Consider the following 20,058-nt stretch of genomic DNA (forward strand, 5'->3'; position numbering starts at 1 on the left):
TGTGGGGTGTAACGTTGGCTCACAACAAGTGACAGAGACACCCTTGGCGCTAATGTGTGACCTGGACTTTATGAGCAGCTAAATTTCATATTCATGAGCACCTCTCCTGCTCATCCAATTGTTTTATTTTAGCCTATGTTCCCATCTTGGTGGGTGGAAGATGGCAGGTTAGTATTCCACTCAACACCCCATACGGCCTGATCAAACATCCTTCAGTCCCTGAGGGTCCTTCCTAGGTACTGCATCAGGCTATTAGGGCCCTTACAGTGGTAGATGCTGAGATGACACCTGGCTGGTCTTCCTCCAGTACAGAGTCCATGATGTCCCAAAGCTCCTCTCTGCTATCTGCTCTGGGAGATGCCTGCTGAAATTCAGAGGACAAGGTCGGGAATCAGCTTTGCCTCAATGAGACCTTTTCCTGATGGAAAAGTGCCATTGGTTTAATGTGACTCAAAGCAGCACTTCCTTCTGCACCTGAATCTGCCACCTCATTAGAGGAGATGGACAGTGTTGACATGGCAGTCAGAACTAAAAAAATGACAGCATGGAAGGCCTGTCTGTGGGGAAGGGGCTGCTCCAGTGAGCAATCCCCTTTGGACTGCAGGGCTGGAGTTGAGGTGTGAGACTGTGCTGGGAGAGGCTGCTGTCTCCCCCATGGTAAGCTGTCCTCATGAGGTGAGAAAGACTCCAACTCTGCGAGCAGATGTTGTGGCCCTCATTGGGTGGAAGGAGGTCAGCTGCCCCAGCGCTCCCAAAAGCCCACAGCAGCAAGTTACAACAATGCTTGCAGTGCCAACAAAAAAGGGGACCTTAAAAGAAGCAAAAGGGAGCCACCTCACACTGACTTGTTTTTGTTAATTAGACTCTTCTTGAGTGTCAAGAGGCAAAAGTGTAAGTCTTGGCCACAACCAATTTTTTTATACTGGAGGATGTCCAAATGAGCTCCTGGGAAAGATGCACAAATACACTGTGTCTGCCTTTCCTCTACACCTCCCACACAGTGGAGGCAGAGACATCGGCACTGCTCCTATGGCCAAGCCCACTCTGGGAATAACTAGAGGCTTCATAAGCAGGAGCTCTTCACCCTTTATTACAACCACGTCTCTGGGCCTCTGAATTTTAATTTTTGATATTCATATCTGTTTCATTCCAATAGAAACAACCCAAATGGTGTGCAATGCCCTTTCTATTTGGAGAACAGCCTTGCTTCTTTGCATCTACAACCTTGTTCRTTTTCTGTTTCTAGTTTTCTACTGATTTTTACATGCTTCTCTGTGAGCTAAATGATTTCTCTTGTATTTCTTCCTTGCTTCAATGCCTAAATATTCAATAAGCAGGAGTAGGAAAGTTCTTTCCAACTTGTTTTTTTATCCAGTAGACAGTACAATTCAGGAGATTTCCAAGGAACAGACAGAATTAACACTTGGAAGGACTTTTTTTTTTCAGATGTGTGCTCTTTTTAGCAGGAGCCTGAAGCAGCAAGAGACAAGCCCAGGCCACATTGTAGAGATCTTTGCGATTTATGTAAAATGGGTTGTAGCAGCAATGATTGCACTGGACATTGCAGTGACTCAACATGATGAACCCTAATGGTTAAAAGAATCCCCACCGGATTGGCACAACCTGTGCCCCTCTGGGCTACAAAGGAAGATAAAGTTTTACAAAAGGGAAGTATGAGGGTTGCCTCAGCTAAAGTCATTCTTTCCTAAAGATTACAAGCAGCTAATATCCTGGTCTCTCTAAGATGTTCAATGCAGAGGCCTAGCAGTTAAATACTGTCAAATATCGCCAAAATTTTAATACTGTCTCCAGAAGTCCCTTCTCCTTAGCGAAGTCTCCTCCTCCCTTTTCCCTCTCCTGAGAGAAGAGGAATATCAAGTAGTTGTTAGAGATATACCACCACAGAAGGGAAATACAAGAAGTTTAGAGAACCAGTTGGGTGGATGGAGGCCAGAAAGCAGATTCTTTTGGCTGGCTGGTGTCCTGTTTTCTTGCCCCAATGCTGAGGAAGAGCCCAGAGGGTTTGAAAGGCAGGCTGTAGATAAGCATTAAGGCAGACTGTTTGGTTGCTTGGGGTTGTTTTCACCCTGTCCTGACACAGTAAAGAAACTAGTTTTATGAGACATAGCAGCAGGAGTAGCAGCAGCAGACATGCTCAAATGACAAGTGCGGGGGGTGAGTTACCCTCTCTGTTCCTCAGAAACTATTATCCACATTCCTCAATGCCAGTCCTTAGACTCTCCACTCCCTGGCTCCACCACAGGACCACATGCCCACCTCAACACAGATATGCCCCAGAAGCCCTCTGGTTTCCAAGCAGGTTGCAGAGAAGCTTTCTGCTTACCTTTTGAGGGCAGCTGTAGAAGGAGGAGCTGTACAGAAAAGCCACTGCAGTGTGCTGAGCTCCCTGTCTGGAAGTAGCATTCCTGTGAGAAGTGGATGCCCCCCATGTTTCAAGCTAGCTGGGCATCTAGCAAGTCACTTGCCAAGATGCACAGTCCTGTGGAGAACCCACCCCAACCTCAGTGCCTCGAGCATGAGATACCTTGGCATTCAGCATCAGAAAAGGCTCAGCTTGGGAGTYCTCCAAGAACACAGCCTCTTCCATGAATGATCTAAGTTGTGAGTGCTGGAGAGGGGAAAGTGTTTTTGTGTCGATCATAGTCTCTCACTCTTTCTCTCTTTCCCTACTTACTTCTATAAATATGTGTATATAAATAGTTTGTTTCTCACCTTAAATCTAAATACAAACTGTTCAAATTAGGTGGGCATAGCATGCTGTTTTGATACATAAAAGTCTTCTTGACTTAACTCTTGGTTGTTTTTTCTTGTCATCACTATTTAAGATATAGTTAATACATAAACCTCTACTTTGAGTTCTCCTTGGACAAAAATTAAAGGCAGACTGGTTGAATTCTAAGGGTCCCTGGTGCAGAAATGCCATCCAGTTGAGCAGCTAAATGTTAAAAACGATACCAAAAGGGTGTCTCTCCTAGCCTGCCTTCAGCAGTGTAGTCTTCCTTTCCACGTTGCTGGCATTACCCAAGACTGAAGCCATGGGGGTCTTTCTGATTGTGCTCTTGGGCATTGGGATCCCGGCAAGCACACTCTCCTTGTAGGTCACAGGACATAGGGAAAGGAGTAACCTGGGGAAGGAGAAGAAAGACACAAAGACATGAAGGAAGGAACTCACTTTACTATAGCACTCTGAAGAATATATCAAATTTCTGGAGTGATATCCTCAGAAATCAMATGGAGTCTTCAGCTGCATTGTTTTTTACAGTGATTTATTTTTATGCTGTGTTAGTACACTAAGACTTCAAATTACCTACCTGTCCATAACAGAGGTTGTGAAATGTTTAGAGAAGCCTGTTCAGCTCAATCCATTACTGCTCATTAGATCCTCTCTCAACAGCTCACATCAGATATATGAACATAATTGTCCAAGGAGATGTTGTCTTCTTCAGCCACCCTAAGGCTTTTTGCAGTAGTTACCATTATGCTTGGATCTCATGATGTTCCTAACCTCTTCTGAAAACTAAAGCTTTCCACTGTAGGACCCTATGAGTCACATGCTGCAAAAGTAAATGTCCATCTGTGTATTCAGTTTTGAATATTCTTGGCCTCATTTACTCAGGAACTGAATCAAACACACTACCTAACAGATCAGCTGGACTGCAGTCCAGCAGAAAGAGTACCCTAAATATCTGCTGTGTCTAAGGTCAAGAGATTCAGTTAACAGGTACTGAGAACAGTTAATGAATGCAAGGTGAGAGACTCAGCCATGTGCAGATAAGATCTGACAGAAGCGTGGGAAAGAGCTGAATCAATAGCCTGCAGCTCCTGGCTAGCGGAAGTTGTTTTTGGCCTGTTGCATCATGGTATTTACATAAAGAAAAAGGGGTGCGGGTGGAAGAGTGTCTTGTTTGGCCTGAAGTGAATTCCCAAGAATTTCTCCCATCTGCACAAACTGAGCAGATGACCTCATTCCCCTCCTTTACACTCCTTCCAAAACAATGCCACAACCTGTTCAAATGTTCCCAGAGAGTGCTGCACGCGTGCACTTGGTCTGCTTCATTTGGCTTTGCTGCCACATGTTTGCTCTCTTTTATAAACACTTTTCTCSAGGCCATGAAGCCTGGGGCTGTCTATTCCCTATGTATCAACAACAGCACATCTGGGAGTGTGGACCAAGCACTGTTTACGAACGCATAGCTGCCATTTCCATCTAGACCTTCCATACGTGTGCCTGCATGTCCATCTACAGCATGCCTTTCTACTGACACATACAGGAACAGGATGGAGGGGGGCGTACGTATCTCTATTTCACAACCGGGGAGCCTAAGGCAGTGACATGCTGACAGTAAGAGACATTAAATATCCAATGCATATCACCAAATCAGGGTAAAGAGAGCTTCATCCCATTACTTGCACTAKATTCCCAGAAGACCTGACCCTCCAGGTAAAACAGGGTGAGGGCTCTTTATCAAGCCACAGCCTTGGTGACTTATAAGCTAAATAACCAACCAATGAATAATCTGGATCTACATTAGTGCAAATGTGGAGGTTGTGAAGGTGATATTCCAAGATGTTAAAAATGAATCATTTCAAATAATTGGACATTGAAGTAAAGTTTTTGAAATTGCAGAAAGCAATGAATTTAGGGCTCACTCGATCCATTCTAAGCCAGTCAAAGTAGGACATTTGTATATAACAATATACAAATATGTTTAGATAGGAAAATGGAATCTGTAAACAAGGAGTTTAGGGAGAAGGCTGGGAAGGGATTGTTAATGATGGAATTAAAATATTGAGGAGAAAAAACATTTTTATAGATGGAAGAAATTGATTTTTTTGTTGTTCAATGTAGAAGGAGTAGAAAGAGCATTCTGATTTAGATTAATCAGTTAATTTCAATCAATCAGTTCAGGTTTGACTTTCCACTCTAGGGCACAAGAACCAAAAAAAAAAAAAAAAAAAGCGAAAGTTATGTCTTGAATTAAATGTGTTCAATTGAGCTCCTTTAGAAAATGCCAAAACAAAACATTCCAATACATCTGTGGTTTTCCCACACACTCCTCACTTTCATTTTTTATTCTAAATTATTCAGTTCAATCTTGATTTGGCAATAGATTTGATCAAAAAATCCTCCCTGTAGTAAAATGCTCTAGCTGCTGGCTAGAGATGAAACCTGAGATCTTGATTCTTTTATTTGCCTTAATCAAGCTTTTTCCTTTCCCCGGCCTAATTGCATCTGTAACAATCTAATAAAGATGCCTAAGTGACCTCTATATTCAAAGGAGAGTGACAGTCTCAGAGAGTACATATTTTGTTGAGAACATAGGACCAAGTACACCAAACTTGGGCACTACAATAAAATGTCTAAAATTAGAGATGACTTCCCTATTGATCTTTGTCTCTGCTACTCTCCATGCACTAGGGGGTAATATTATTTCTTGCTGGCATGGAGATGCTATAAGTGCAAACATATCATCTGTGAGAATGTCAGATCCAAGAGTGAAAGCCTTGCAGGACAGTCTCCAAACCACCAGCTGTCATTCCCCTAACCTAACAGGCTATGCTGAAATAGTGATCGAGCATAGGAGGGTTTCTTCCTGATCAGATTACCCCTATTCACTTTATATGCTTTAAAGATATTTGCATGAAATTTATTTAGTACTATTGTCCAAATGCTTTCGCTTAGGGCAGTGAGTTTCAGAGATTCATTTTCTTTTGTGTGACAAGGCAGAGATTTCTGTGGGTGATGAGCATATTCATAAACTAGACAAGATAAAATTTTCCAAACAGTAGCAATACAGGGTTTTCCATTTTCAAATAAGTTATAACAAATGCGCATTTGAGATCTCCAGGGCCTGATCTCCACCTTCATTTAGGGACTCTACCCAGTACACCGTATCTATTTGAACTGTCAAAAGTAGGTAACTAAAAGAAATCTTAAAAGAGTTTGCCTGTCTTTTGTCTTAGGCTTGTACAGTGATAACCTCACGGAGTACAGAGCTATGAATAAAGAAATAGAAATATTATTAGAATTTATAAAATATAAATATAAAAATTAGAATATTACTAGAAATAATGATAAATGCCAAATGTTTTTCTGAGCAATGGTCCACTTAGGTATGGAACTCAGAGATATATACTACAAGATTAACTGCCTGTTTTCTTTTTAAATAGGTCTATGAAAGTTCAAATCATTAACAAAACATGCATTGCACTAAAATTTCCAGATGCAGCCATTGTAAAACAAATATTACAGACTCAGCTCTACTTTCCTCCATGTTCCAAGAGTTGCATTTCTCCTACATCTTCCCTTGTGCAAAACATGTCTAATATACAGTTGTGCAGGCAAAAAAAAAGAAAAAGCTAAAAATTAAAGGTAGGGCAGGTCTCCTCTCTTTGGTGAAACAGAAGGATATTGTCTCCCCAGACAASCTAAAATAGGCTGAGAAAGGCAGATCCAAAGAGCAGTTATACCTGCCTACATACACACACACCCCTACACACTCACACATCTACATTGTGGAGATGAACCAGAAACCCAGACACAGCTTGGGACAACACAGCACTTGGGAAATGTGGCTCACACTTCAGTCCTACCAGACCACAGGCCTATTTTCAAGATGAATGCCCCAAACAGGCATAGCTTAAAAGTAGTCTCTTATGGCATATGTTATATGGTACTCCCTGCCCTAAGTTTAAAGGGGCAATTGCACTAAGCAGGAGCWATGGATTGGATGTGAGGCTGAAAAGGAAGATCTGGACTCCTCCTGCTCTYTTAGTACAACCAATAAATTTCTCCCACAGCTTTGGTCACATTACTCCAGGTACTGGGGCACCATGGCAGCACAGACTGTATTGGAGGTATAGTTACCAATGCAAATGCTTGCTGAGTAACACACCAGAGGTCTGCAACACCTCTGCCTTGACCAACTCACTACTCATGCAATGCAGTATATGAACCCATATTTGTATCTGTGACAAAGAGGTGAGCATTCTCTCCCATGTCATATGGTGAAACCACAGAAAAAAATCAAGCTCCTACTTGGAAACAGGGAGCCATTTGGTCAGGAAGGCATGCTCCAAGCTAAGAAAACTAGGACAAACTGATGCAGAACTGGGATTCAGGTCACGAAATGACTCAGAGGCCATGAATTCTCATTACAAGACACCTATCTAAAGCACAAACAAGAGRCTCGTGATATCCAGCAAGAGATCCCTGGGAACTGCTGTAAAAGGCTGGTCAGTAGGAAATTGGTGACAATGTTGACAGGATGATAAGGATGGATGGGAAAACAGTTATGCAAAGGGATGGATCTCATCCCTTGCATACTCGTATCAGGTTGATCCAACTGTAACTCCCATGTGCAGTACATTTGCTGCTGGTTCACAGTGGCATCAGTGCAAGCAGAATTCGGCCCAGAGGGAAAGACATGGCTAGGAGAAAGGGGGAAATTTACCTCCTCTCACAGGGAAGAGGGGTACAAAGTGCTGTGTGCAAAGCCAGTTGTTATATTTCAGCTGAAGTGTTTGTGAAATCTCCCAGACCAGAATAACTGGAAATATGAAGAACCTGCTGCAGACAGACCCTCTGTGGGCAAACGCACAGTGTCAAGATAAGCATGGCAGGCTGTGCTAAGTGTCTCAGGCCCTGCCCTCCCGAGACTCTCACAGTTCAAACACCAGGGAGTATTCTGCTCCCTAATGACCCTTGTGGGACAAAATGCTTTTTCTAAGGGTCTTCCCAGTGTTTATTGGCATTGAGGTCATAGGGGCTGTTCCAGAGATAATGAAACAAGAGCGAGACCACTTTAGCTCTTTTCGCTGTGTGCAGGATTTACACCACACCTAAGTCATTGCTTTAACGGCCCTGGGAAACGCTACAGGGATGCTCTCATTTCRGTCCAAAGCATATGGTTTTGAAAGCTTGAATTTTGTTATTTGCCATAAATCGGGCATTTCCCCCATTAAAATCAGCATGCCTGGATGCCATCTCTCACATGGTAGAGCAACAAGATATAGCTCAATTAAAGTCAACAGACCTGATGCATCTAGTTTCTCAGTTGGGTATAAATCAAGAGCAACTCCACCAAAATGTGTGGAACCCCGGTGSCACAAAGCCAGCACGGATGCCAGGGAAAGCCCTGATGCAGCCCTCCTGCATTGGGATCTCAGTGCCACATCCTTGCGTCCCTGCCTGCACGCTGAGACAAACAAGGGGCTGAGCTGATCAAGGGAGCCCGTTTGCCAAACCACATGGAGCACAAAAGCAAGCAGAGCTTCTTTGCTCAGCCATCAGCCGTGCTTCCTACCCTTGTGCTACTGATTGTGCAAACATGAGTGTAATTAGTCTAAATAATCACCAAAGATTTAATAGAAGACAGACCACCCAGAGGCCAAATAGCTGGTGGTGTAGCAGGGAAGGTTTGTTCGCTGTTTTTTGTAACACTTGCTAATGAAGTGAAGTCGGGTAGCTAAGCAAACACCCTCCACTAGCACTTCCCCTGGGAACACTGTGTGTTGTGGGAAGTCCTATGTCCCCTGAAGCCAAGAATGTTCTCTCAGGATAGGCAACATGTGCTACTACCATCACTGCTTTTAATTTATCACTTAGGCTTAGGAAAGGCTCCCTGAGCTGTTGTGAAATCAGCTCTGAGCCCCCTAATATGCTTCCATCCCAAGCAACCATGACTGAAAATGCTCCACACATGGCAAACAGCTAGCCACTCACACTGTGATCAAAAAATCACGACTAAGTGAGTTCACTCAAATGGCTGGGTGAAAAAGCATGCTTGGAGCATGCATTAGCACTGAGGCACTTCCAAACATATGAAGCAACACTTCTCACTGTGTCCTTCCTTCCTCCGTGCTCACCCACCATGCATTGTATCTCTCCAGCTAATTATAGTGCTAACAAACACACTGGGGACATTCAAGATGTTCAGTATAGTTATCATGTCAAGAACATCAGTTCTTCTGGATAAGCATAATTTTCTCAGCCAGAGTGCTAAGTTATGCTGCTTACTATGGGAACTGCCTCAAAACCATCTCAGACCTGGTATTTCCCAAGCCAGGTCTGTGTTGCATAGAGAGCTGAGAGAAGGCAGATATTTCTCCAAAATACTGAGAGGTGGTTGTTTCTCTTTTCTTGTGACTAAACYTTTAGCAGATATCCTTTCTGAGGAGACAGGGACAGTCTTTGGAAATCCCTGCTGGAGCCAGCAGCAGTCCATCAGTTCAAAGCTTCTTTCTTTAGGCCTTGAATTCTAGACCTTAAAGTCTCTAAAGAGGTTTTGATAAGTTGCATATCTTTTAGATAAGCAAAGCTTTGGATGAATCACACATGGTTCTCTTCTACCACAAGGCCTCATTTGTTTTCTGTTGAGGCACCTGCTGTTTTTCCTCTCCAAGGTGTTGGACAGAACTGTCAAGAGGCTGGAGGGGAAGCATTTTAGATGGACATTTTTACCAGGATTCTTCTTATTTTTTTCTAAGTAATATAGAGATGGGGTAAAACCTAAGTGATGAAACTGAATGAGACAGGTTTGGAGACGTTTACTCCTACAAGCTGAAAAGGAGAGTTAAGCAAGATGAGAGCTTGGCCTTTTGAATGGTTTAGGTTGGGGCAAACCCAGCAATTTATGAGGATTTAATTTTGCCTGGACAAATTGCGGAGACCACACTGTAGGATCTTCAACTAAGCAAATATATTTTGATTGAAGTTTGGAACAAAGCACACAAGCAAAGCCTACAGAGAATCCTGGAATCATTATGATGGGAAAAGATACTCAAGATCAGCAATTCTAACCATAAACCCATCACCACCATGCCAACTAAATCATGTCCATACGTTTGTGCTTCTAGCTGTCCTTTCACATACCTAACATAATTATTTTATGTCAATGATAAACTTGCATGAGGGTGATTAGCAAAAATCTATCTTCTGTGAGGCCTTTCTAGACAGTCTTCTCTAGAAAGGAAAAGAGAAAAGAACTGAAGGAGAATAGCGATTGCAGAGAAGATTTCCTGAAGCTAATAGGAAAGAAGTAGCCATAAACACTCTCCTTGGATCATCATACAGTCCAGGAATTCCTCACAGACAACTTCCATCCTAGAGACAGACTTATTCCAAGGTTATTTATTTTTCTCATTTTAACAATGTCATGTATTTAATATTTTAATAAACAGTATTTTCTTCTATCTGCGGCAGGATACAAAGCATGAGAAGCTTCTTAGAATAGCCAGGCAAAAGTGAGTTGGCCACCTGTACTGGATCTGGAGAATAAAAAGATTAAAAGATTATGTGATTTTGTTTTTGTCCTTCATGGAAGACTTCATCCCCTCCAGATACACAACAGAAGCCTTCTCTCCGTTGGAGGTTTGGATGGCAGCGGCCTTCCTGTCTCTCCGAGCTGCTCCTGGGCCATGCACAGGGCAAGCTGCAAGGCAGCACAGCCCCTTCCYGCTAAATGCAAACTGAGCCGCCCTTACGCTGTTCCCCAGCGCGGCCAAATGTGCTCATGGCTGACCCATCAGCAACAAGTGGCTGCGTTTGACAGGGGCTGCAAGACATTGGGTCTCTGCTTCCTTCAGTGGCCCTCGTCTCTGAGCCAGCCCCAGACTCTTGGCTGCTGCACCAGGACACTGATCAATTAATGAACAGCAAAGAATTCAGCTGAGGAGTGCCTCTTTCTCCCACCTGCTGACTGCAATTGCCTTAAATTTATGCACAGAATATGCCTGAATTTTCCACTGCCATTTGTAGCATTCAAAGAAGGTTTTTAATGATTTCTTTTAAGCTCTCTTTGAATTGCGAATAGTAGAGGGCAAATACTCATTATTTCCTATCTAAGCAGCAGCCTTGATGGGTCGGTGATTGGTCAGGTAAGTCACACAGCTCTGTTCCTCTTTTGGTGCAGAAATGCACAAGGTCGTTTGCTGCTAACGCTCATCTGAAAAGGTAAAATGTGCTCCAAGTGGATGCTGAATGCTACTCAGAAAGGCTCCCGTGCATTTCCAGGCCAGAAAAACAGGAGTAAGCAAAATCTTGTATCAAGTCAAGGCGTGAATATTGGTTGAATCTTTAAAGTGAGTAAAGTGAATGTTGGTTGAATCTTTTATTTGCACACAGCCTGGTTCACAGCACGGTGTGCAGCTGGAAGTGTTTTTGGAAGGGCAGCGGGAATGCAGTGAAACTTAAGTCTTGACAGTCTGCGAACATTAAAGATCTGAAGTCAGCTCTTACTTGACTGTTAACTCCTGAATCTTCAAATGATACAATGTTAATCTTCAGTCCTTTCCTAAAATAATGTGTAGAGTTGCTATGTTCTGTTAAATGTGAACCATGTGTCACCTCAGCAATGGCTGCAATGGTGAAAAGATGATAAATCTAAGGCTTGTAAAATGTCCTGTGACACTATGGGAGAAAAACAGGTGTTGCCTAAATGTTAGACATTTATGAGTAAACTTGCAGGGGTTTTAAGAGACTGACACATCTGCCATATAGTGTGTAACCCTGAAAGAGAAGGAGCAACGCAGCCTCTTTCATGTGTCTCACTCTCTGTACAACTGTATAAAAATACATCCTCATCTGGTATTGCAATTAACAGAGCTGGGCTCACCTCTCCTTATGTTTCCTCCAGGTTTTTGGCTTTTACACCCAATGTGTATTTTAAAACTACGCCTTTTTAAGTAGGTGGCAAATTGCACTGRAAGGATTTGGTATGCGGAGTATTTTTATTCAGCTCCCTTTTCTCTCACCTTTCATTCTTTTCCCTTTGGAATATCTCCTTCGACATTCCACTCATAAAGCTCTTCAAAGGCAGTACTATATATTTGAATAGTGAGGCCTCCAATCTGTTCTCCAGTCCAGGGCCTCAGACAGGAAAATAACTTGCAAGGCCGAGTGCCAGTGCCCCTGCAGCCGAGTGTCTGCATCGCGGTCACGGCACGTGAGATACTGCCTGGCTCCTGGCATATTGTTACCCCCTTTATCCTATACATTTAATAAATTGGGAATTAGCTGTCTCCCTTTCGAATTTGGAGGCCAAAGGAGGTTTTCTTGCTCCCTTTGAGTGCAATGTTCGGCGCACAGGTTGTTGTGCTTGTGGAGAGAAATGGGAGCCGAGCATAGCAATTCGGAGAATGCAAGCAGAATGCATAGCAATCTGCTCTGTGCTTCTAAGACAGGGTTTGCAAAAGCACATCTAAGGGAAGTCTCATCCATTCTGCCACATTGATATGATTTGCAGGGAAGTCAGTGGAAGCAGATCTACCTCCAGAAAGCTTGGAAACCTCTCCCTTATGRGTGAAATGCACTAGACATGGGACCAGCTGCCTCTCTCTTGACCATTTGCCATCTGCAGCGGGCTGTTACAGCGGAGACCAACACCTGACAGGGCTACAAAACATGTTCACCCTCTTGGGTGGCCATTTGGTTTCTGGGTGGCAGCGAATCTGCAGATATTTTGAGGATGACTCGTCTTGCTGGTAAGCATTCATGACTACGCCTAGCCTGATGAGGATCCCTGCCCAGCAATAAATTCTGCTCCCAAACCTTAATCCTCTCCCTCTTCCTAATAATTCAGTATCTTTTGTGTCTGAGTCCTGTCCCCACCCTGACAAGAGTGTCCTTATGGCTGTTGTGATCTTAACTGCTGTCCTGATGGGGCTGGTTCCAGGCAATCCCTTCCCAGCTACCTCACTTCTATTCCTCTGACATCTCTTGGGATTTTTCATCCTTTACTCTCCAGCCTGGAGGCAGCTTTCATTTCTTGCTTTTTGAACACTCTGTGTTGTAGAGGACAAGGACAAAGCCATGCTGAGCTACCAGGCACTTCCAGCCAACCCCTGCTGCCTGCGGGCCTGGGACGAGAGCGAGCAAACTGAACCAGTATCTTGCAGCAGCCCCTGGGTTGCTCTTCCCAAGGAGGTGGCAAAATAAAAAAAGATCAGCTAGAAATGGGAAATTCTTTGTAGACATGATATGAAAAATGAGCTGCTGTGTGACCCTTCTCATCCTTGGAGTGTCCATATCCGGATCTACGTCTCATTACAAAAAGGAGCACCTTATAGGCTGCCCATGCCGTCCTCCACTCTTGGGGAACACGAATATTCATCTGCTACTGCTTCCCCTCCAGCATGCATTTCACAGGAATCATTGTAAAAGAAACACAGTAACATGGAGAGAAAATGTTTCCAAAAAAAACAGTGTTAGAATATACCTCTTTCCCCATATCTCACACATTGAAAATTTACTCCTTCCACTTGCCGAGAAATGTCATCTTCCGTACCCAGACTTCCTGGATGAGGCAGATACAGCTCAAAGCATTGGTTGGAGATACTTAGCTGAAGCAAGGAAAAGAATACTTTGCTGGAGCAAAAGCTGACTGAGAAAGGATGGCTTGCTAGTGAGAGGTATTCAATCCTCAGCTGCACTACAAAGAAAGCTCTTCCTTACATGGCTGCGATGGACATCGTTTCATATACTGAGCCTAATTTTCCTGTCTAGTCTCAAGTTCTGTTTTTTATTCGTTTATCGGATACTTAACACAGCTTAATTTTCTGCATTCTGATCTACACCCAAATCTTAGGGACAAGGCAAAAATCTTACACATCTAAGGCTAACATTTCTCTCCTGTCTTAGATAAAAAAGTTCAAAATCTATTCTGGTTAGCTATATATGAAATATTGCACTGATTCAAGTTGCAAGCTCCATCCCTCCAGTATCCTGACACTGTAGTATCTCTAACATTGGCCAGAAATAAGTGTTAACAGAAGTATACAAAATAGGTGATTTATAGAGAGATCCTTCCCTTGGCATACCTCTGAGGCTAAAGCAGTCAATGGTTTGAGCATTCTTGAGCCAGAAACTGCATCCAGGTTGTTTTTAATAGCCATTGATGGACATAGCCTCCATGAATGTGCTTATTCTCTTTTTGATTTCAAATATGCTTTTCATTTCGTCACTCTGTGGCAATGAGTTCTACTACTCAAACACACTTTGTGTGAATAAGCATTGTCTTTCAATTGTGTGGGATCGGCTTCCAGGTAATTCCCCTTCTATTTCCTTGTTGCCCTGTGATAAGAAGCAGTGGATTTTATTTCCCTAAGCATTTTCCCCTCATTAAATAATGATTCTGTAAATCTCTACCATTATCCATGCCTATTTTATTTTTTGTAAGCTTTGCAAGTCCAGATCTCTGTAGTTTCTTTTTGCATAAAAGGTATTTTATATTTGCAACCTGTTCTGCTGCACTTCTCCGCATCCCTGCATGCCTTGCTATATCCTCTGGGAGATGGGATGGTGAGAAAGGCATGGACATGTGGGCACACATGGATCCAAGTACAAATTCACAGTGATCCTTTTCTTTTGCTCTCTCTTTCTTTCCTAATTATTCCTAACCTCCAGTTTCCTTTTTTGAGCATGCAGTACAGGTAAATATACTCAGAGTTTCTGTGCAGTTCTATTGAGTATTAGGTGCAGCTAACTAGCAGCTTTCCTGAAGAACATGCACCAGGGTTTTGGAGCCAGCCTTTGTCTACTAAGCACTTAGGACACTATTTGCAATAAGAATGAACACTTCTTACTGCTATGTTTGAGGATTTACCTTGCACAGGTATAAGGCAGGCTAAAGTATGAAACACACACACAAAAAAAAAAGATTAGAGAGAATTTTAAAATAAAATAAGAACTCAGTGCCTATGGTGAGCTGATGCCTGTTGCACTTGATACTTCTGAACATCCTTCTGAACATCCTTTTGTATATCCTTCCGAGATCTTGGATCCTCTGTTCTTATAAAAATGCACTTTACCATGGCACAAAGCAGCACTCACTAAGAAATTCCTAGGGAATGGAGGAACAGGCACACATACCTTTTTGGTCTTGACTGTTGAGGCACAGCAGTCTCCACCATCATAGTTGCAGAAGGCTCGGTTGTTGATGGAGTCACAGTAGTTGTCTCCCATGAAAGGCTAGAAAATCAAAGAGCAGGAAAAGGCTGAGGACATGGATAAATCTATGACACAAAGCCAGAAGAAAATGCCTTCAAGGTGTCATACAGTTTGTAACATTACCAGTTTTCTGTAAAGCAAAAGGTATTTTTTCCTTCTTTCAAAGCAGACAGAAAAAAAAAAAAGAAAAAGAAAAGGAGAGAGGAAGGGAAATGATCCCTTGTCTGCTTTTTACATCCCACATAAGATGATGCCTAAGGAATATTGATACGACTAGGCCCAGAGACAGCATCAAGTCATCTAAAAAAGTGCCGCCTTTTTACAGTTTTAAAGAGAAACAATGTGGGACAAGAAGATTAGGTATAGCAGCAAAACTGGCTTGCTTTTAATAGTTGCAGTTTTCCTAACTGTGCAACAAGTGTCAGTAATTGGGTATACACATATCAAGAAAAGAAATGAAATTGCTCTGAGCTCATCACAGCGGACACAGGCTCTCATTCTCAGACCAGAAGTGACTGTGCATCATCCTRCTGATGACACAATCTGCTGTGCTCCACATCTCCGAGGTAGGATAATGGTAATTACTCAGAGAGATGTTGTGGAGAGTTATTAAAAATCATAAATTACCTTGGAAAAGAAGATGTGATCACTAACCTATGTACTGCATAAGAAAAATCATTTGCTCTACACAAGTGCAGAACGCTTGTTCAGTGTAGAACAAGCGTCATGCTGGGTTCCTGAAAGAAGTCATCTTTGCAGATAGAGCTGGGAGGCTCACCGAGGTTTCCTGGAAGTATTTATGCTAACTGCAGTACCAGGTTTTTCCTGATGATAGATACATCCAGTACTGTTAATGAGAATGTGGGCATCCTTTCCCTAGAAAGAGCTATGGCCATGCTTATCAATATTGAAATGGGTCCTGTTGAGTATTGCAGAGGCAGGCTTTCAGTGCTAATGTTTCGCAAATTTAAATATTTCCCTGAGGGTGCAGGAAATCGAGGCAGCCACAACAACAATATCAGACCRGAGCAGGACTACCAGAAAGTGACTGACTAATTGAGATTCACTTTTATAGTTACATGCAAATACTGCAAATGATGACAAGGAAATCAGAATTGTAGGGTGTGGTTCCTAGTCTTCTAAAATGACTTAACTCTGTTCTATAGGAATAGACTGATGGGCAAAGCTTTTGATCTGCAAAGATCTTTCCAATGTAATAAGTAATTAAATGACTTTTAAACAGATGGATAAATAAATATTTTTATGCCGACCTGATCATCTTCAATAATGTAAACCATGTTCAATCTCCCRAGACAAATGGATGGGCTTCTCCATGTTTCCCTAGCTATGCCTGCTTGTCAAGAAAAGCRTTCATTTAATTTTTCTTCCCTACATCACTACCATACACCTATGAACACTGGCAGACTACTAACTTATGGAAGAATACGTMTTTCATTTGCACTGTTACAACTCAAGCCATTTACAAGAACAAGACAAGTAACAGATATTCTAATATAGTACCAAGATCCTCATATGGAATATCTTGGAAGCGTGGTTGTTGAGGGCGAGATCAGTAGAGGTCTTCTTGCACAGCTCAGTGGTCCTACAGGTTTGGAGCCTTGCTCTCTCCCTGACTAGATAATGTAGTCCAAGAGGGACCAGTTTTCCAATGAAACATCTAAGATAACTGCCTGGAAGTATGTATCTGACTCAGAGACCTCTATTCTTGCCACTAGGGAGCGACAAAAAATCACACTGCAGCAGCTTATTTTACCACTGTAAATGCCAAGAGAAAATAATCCCCTGCTTAGAGTCTTCTATTCAGGGAATCCATCCTGATCCTAAGGATATTAATACATTAGGAACTATGTCAGCCTAATGGCCTAGTATTATTGACCTACTGGCTTATTATTCTCTGTTTCCATAGCTGTGAAAAAGGCTTGGTGAAGACTGAAATCTTCTGAAATCTTAATGCCAGGGAACAAGCTCTGGCCCATTCTTGGATCCTGGAAGCATCATGATCTAAAAATGATGCTAGAGGCCATTATCAATTGTCTGGGCAAAGCCTTCCAAGATGATAGATTGTGATGCAGTGACACTGCTGAATGAATGGTGAAAAGAAGAAAGTTTCTATTGATGCAGGAGAATCAGGCAATTAACAGTGATGGAAGGAAAGAAAATGCTGAGAGAAAGCATGTCAGTAATAATGGCTTCTGGTAAATTATTACATCATTGAGAAGTTTGCCCTAGTAATAACTATCCTTAAATGGCAGGAGAATGGGTACCCAATGGTGCATCAGCACCTGAATGGTATTTCTTAATGGTCCCTGGATGTTATTTTAGCTCTTTTTGGAGAATAGGGGCACCTAGCCAGCCTGCATGAATGTAATGTGTGAGATGGCTTCTGACWTTCAAAGCACTGACAGCAGAATGCTTTTCATTTAGGGAACAACTAGACAGAAACTATTACACTGTTGGAGAGTTATCACTCTCTTGGGCCTAACATTTGTATGTGAAGGAAACCTATCTTTCATTGTAAGACAATTCACACTGCACAGCAATGTGGGCTAGTATTTTGTGTCAGATTTAGGAGTCTTGTGTCATGTTCTGCCACTCTGGGCAAATAACTTCACTGCGTTGGTAAAATTGGGTTACTGAGCATGGAGTTAGGTGCTGCAGAAAGTCCTGAGAAATGCATCCAAAACACAGTTTTTCCACGGCCTGTCCATGTAATCAAGGCATCCGTCTACCCTTCTGAGGTTCCCCATTTCTAGAATGGACATGAAGCTCCCCATCCTTAAGGCGGTGCCATGAGGATTATTTTGTTCATGGAGGTAAGATAGTCAAGTGTTGGCATGAGGGAAACTGAATGAGTGCCATGATCCAGAAAGAGGTGCTCCAGGCCTTCTTAAGCAGTGAAATACTTTTAAGAGTTCTTAAACTTTTCAAAGACTGTTGCCAGCAGAAACATCACCCTTAAAAATAATTACTGCAAATAACACATAGCACCATAGAAATGATATCACTACTGAAAAACAACTATATGTTTTTTTTCTAGACTAGACAGTGGTTCATGGGTAAAAGGGTAGATGATTTGCCTGGATGTATTCTCCGACCAGYGGTATGATTCTGCTTCTGACTTTTCCAAAATGTATCTACCCACCAAAGTCTAGTCATCCTTGGAAGGAATTGTTCTTCTAATAAGTATATCAGAAAGCATATCAATTTTGCTGAATAACTTAGTCATTCAACTTCTGTAGAAGTCCTTAGCCTAGTAATGTCACCCAATCTCACTGTTGGGTGTCAGAATTAATGCAGAAAAATCACAATTTAATTAATAGCTTAGTCAAGGCAAAACACCATTTGCCCAACCTAAAACCCAGCATTTTTAACTATTGTAACTGCAGTGATTGTTATCATTTCTCAACGAATTCTAGTACTAGAGTACTAGAATTCTAGTACTCACCTCACAACCTTTGACACAATGAATCAGAGCAGGGTGAGGGTACCACTTGAGCCCGGCTGTGCAGACAACGCTCTAGAGGGAAGAGAAAGAAAATGAGGTTAAGACAAAGAAATCAGTGTACAGCCAGCATGCTGGTTTCTATGACTCTCCTGTACTTAACCAATGAAGTTCAGTTCCTAACACCTCTTGTGTTCTCAGGACCTGGCTGTCCTCCAGGTATTTACAAGAAGTGTTGGACTTGACACTTGAAATAACAGAACATTTGAGATTAAAATAATATTTAAGGTTCTCCTAAAATGTCATGTCCAATATTTCACTCATGGTGGGGGAACGTGGCAGGGAAATGCAAAGGCAGAGGTCCGCTGTCTAGCTTGTGAGTATGGGGGAGACATTTGGGGAATTCATTTAGGAATTTTTTTGATGCTGAAAAGCGCCAAAGCAGAGCACTGCTCTATTTCATGACCTCATACCTATGCTTCTTAAAGACAAAAAAAATCTAAGGATGAACCTTCAGATACATTTTTGTACCATCCTGTACATTTTAGATAAAAGAACCTTCCCTACATTCCTTCAAAACAATTCATATAAAGGGCAGCATTTTCTGTTACATTATATAATTTCTGTGCCAAGTATACTTACAGATTTTCTTTGGGGGGGGGGGGGGAAGGGAAGGGAGGTGAGTGCCCAATTATCCAGTTATGAATGAAAATGAGACACCAACCTGCCCAGTAATGACATACCCAAGGCACTCTTTGTTTGGCCACAGACATGAAAATGTTTATATTAAGAGTGGGCAAAATAGAGAAAGTGCTTCTACATCACTGACGTCTAGGTAAAGGGACTCTCAACTGTTCACCATGACATCCAGTACAACATTGATTTTGAGTTGTCTTCCACAGACGGGACACAACAATTGCTGCTTGGGCATGATGAACCTGTGGACACTTGCCAGAGCACTGGGGTAGAGGTTGGATGAAGGCCTGAGGGAGGAAGGGATTAATGTTCGGGAAGACCTGACGCACAAGCCATCCCTTGCCCTGTTTATTTGAGGGCTTATTTAATCCATCTGCAGGGGCACCTCAGCATGTTTTTACAGTTTCTGTCATTTGAGGCTTACCTGGCGTGTGCTAGAAAAAGGACTTTTATACTATCTGACTTGGGCTGTTTATCTTTCCAATACTCTCGGATTTTCCACTATTAGTCAAGCCTAGCTTGCCCCACCTGCCTTGCTACAGGGCCTGTCTGTGCGACAGAAGAGGCAGAGGAAAGGGGGAGGAGGATGTTGTTTATCCCTCAAGAGGGAAGCTGCAAGGTGCAGGGGCTCTGTGGTGTCAAACATTCCCCCAGTGTGTTCTTGACAGACAGCTGGAGATTTCTAGGCTGTTGCCTGCCACAAACGGCAAGTTATTTTTTCTCTCTCTTCTGTTTATTGCACTTCAGAGAGAAAAGAAAGGAAACTTTTCTAGGTTTCAAAATAAACAAAGCCAGTCAACAGACCAGGAAAGGGGAGAGTAAAGGAAGCTACTCAAGAGCATTTGAATCCAAGACTTAAACCAAAGGAGAAAAAAACCAGTTTTTCCTCTTCAATAAACAAGCCCAGCCAGACAATAAGGAGAGCAAGTGC

The 20,058-nt window shown here is 42.5% G+C and overlaps 1 protein-coding gene across 1 annotated transcript in view; it reads right to left on the reverse strand.

Annotated features, from left to right (window-relative positions):
• Positions 1 to 2,471: 2,471 nt before the first annotated feature.
• PAPPA (pappalysin 1) overlaps positions 2,472 to 20,058 on the reverse strand; it is a 180,274-nt gene continuing 162,687 nt past the window's right edge. Inside the window, exons 20-22 of the mRNA XM_026049405.1 lie at positions 18,435 to 18,506; positions 14,891 to 14,989; positions 2,472 to 3,146 (exon numbers count right to left, since the gene is read on the reverse strand). Of these exons, the coding sequence (XP_025905190.1) occupies positions 3,039 to 3,146; positions 14,891 to 14,989; positions 18,435 to 18,506 (279 nt within the window). The 3' untranslated portion in view covers positions 2,472 to 3,038. The remainder of the gene's footprint in view (positions 3,147 to 14,890; positions 14,990 to 18,434; positions 18,507 to 20,058) is intronic.

The sequence above is a fragment of the Nothoprocta perdicaria genome, unplaced genomic scaffold (genome assembly GCF_003342845.1).
Source record: "Nothoprocta perdicaria isolate Ctin4 unplaced genomic scaffold, notPer1 scaffold_6, whole genome shotgun sequence".
NCBI classification, from domain to species: Eukaryota; Metazoa; Chordata; class Aves; order Tinamiformes; family Tinamidae; genus Nothoprocta; species Nothoprocta perdicaria.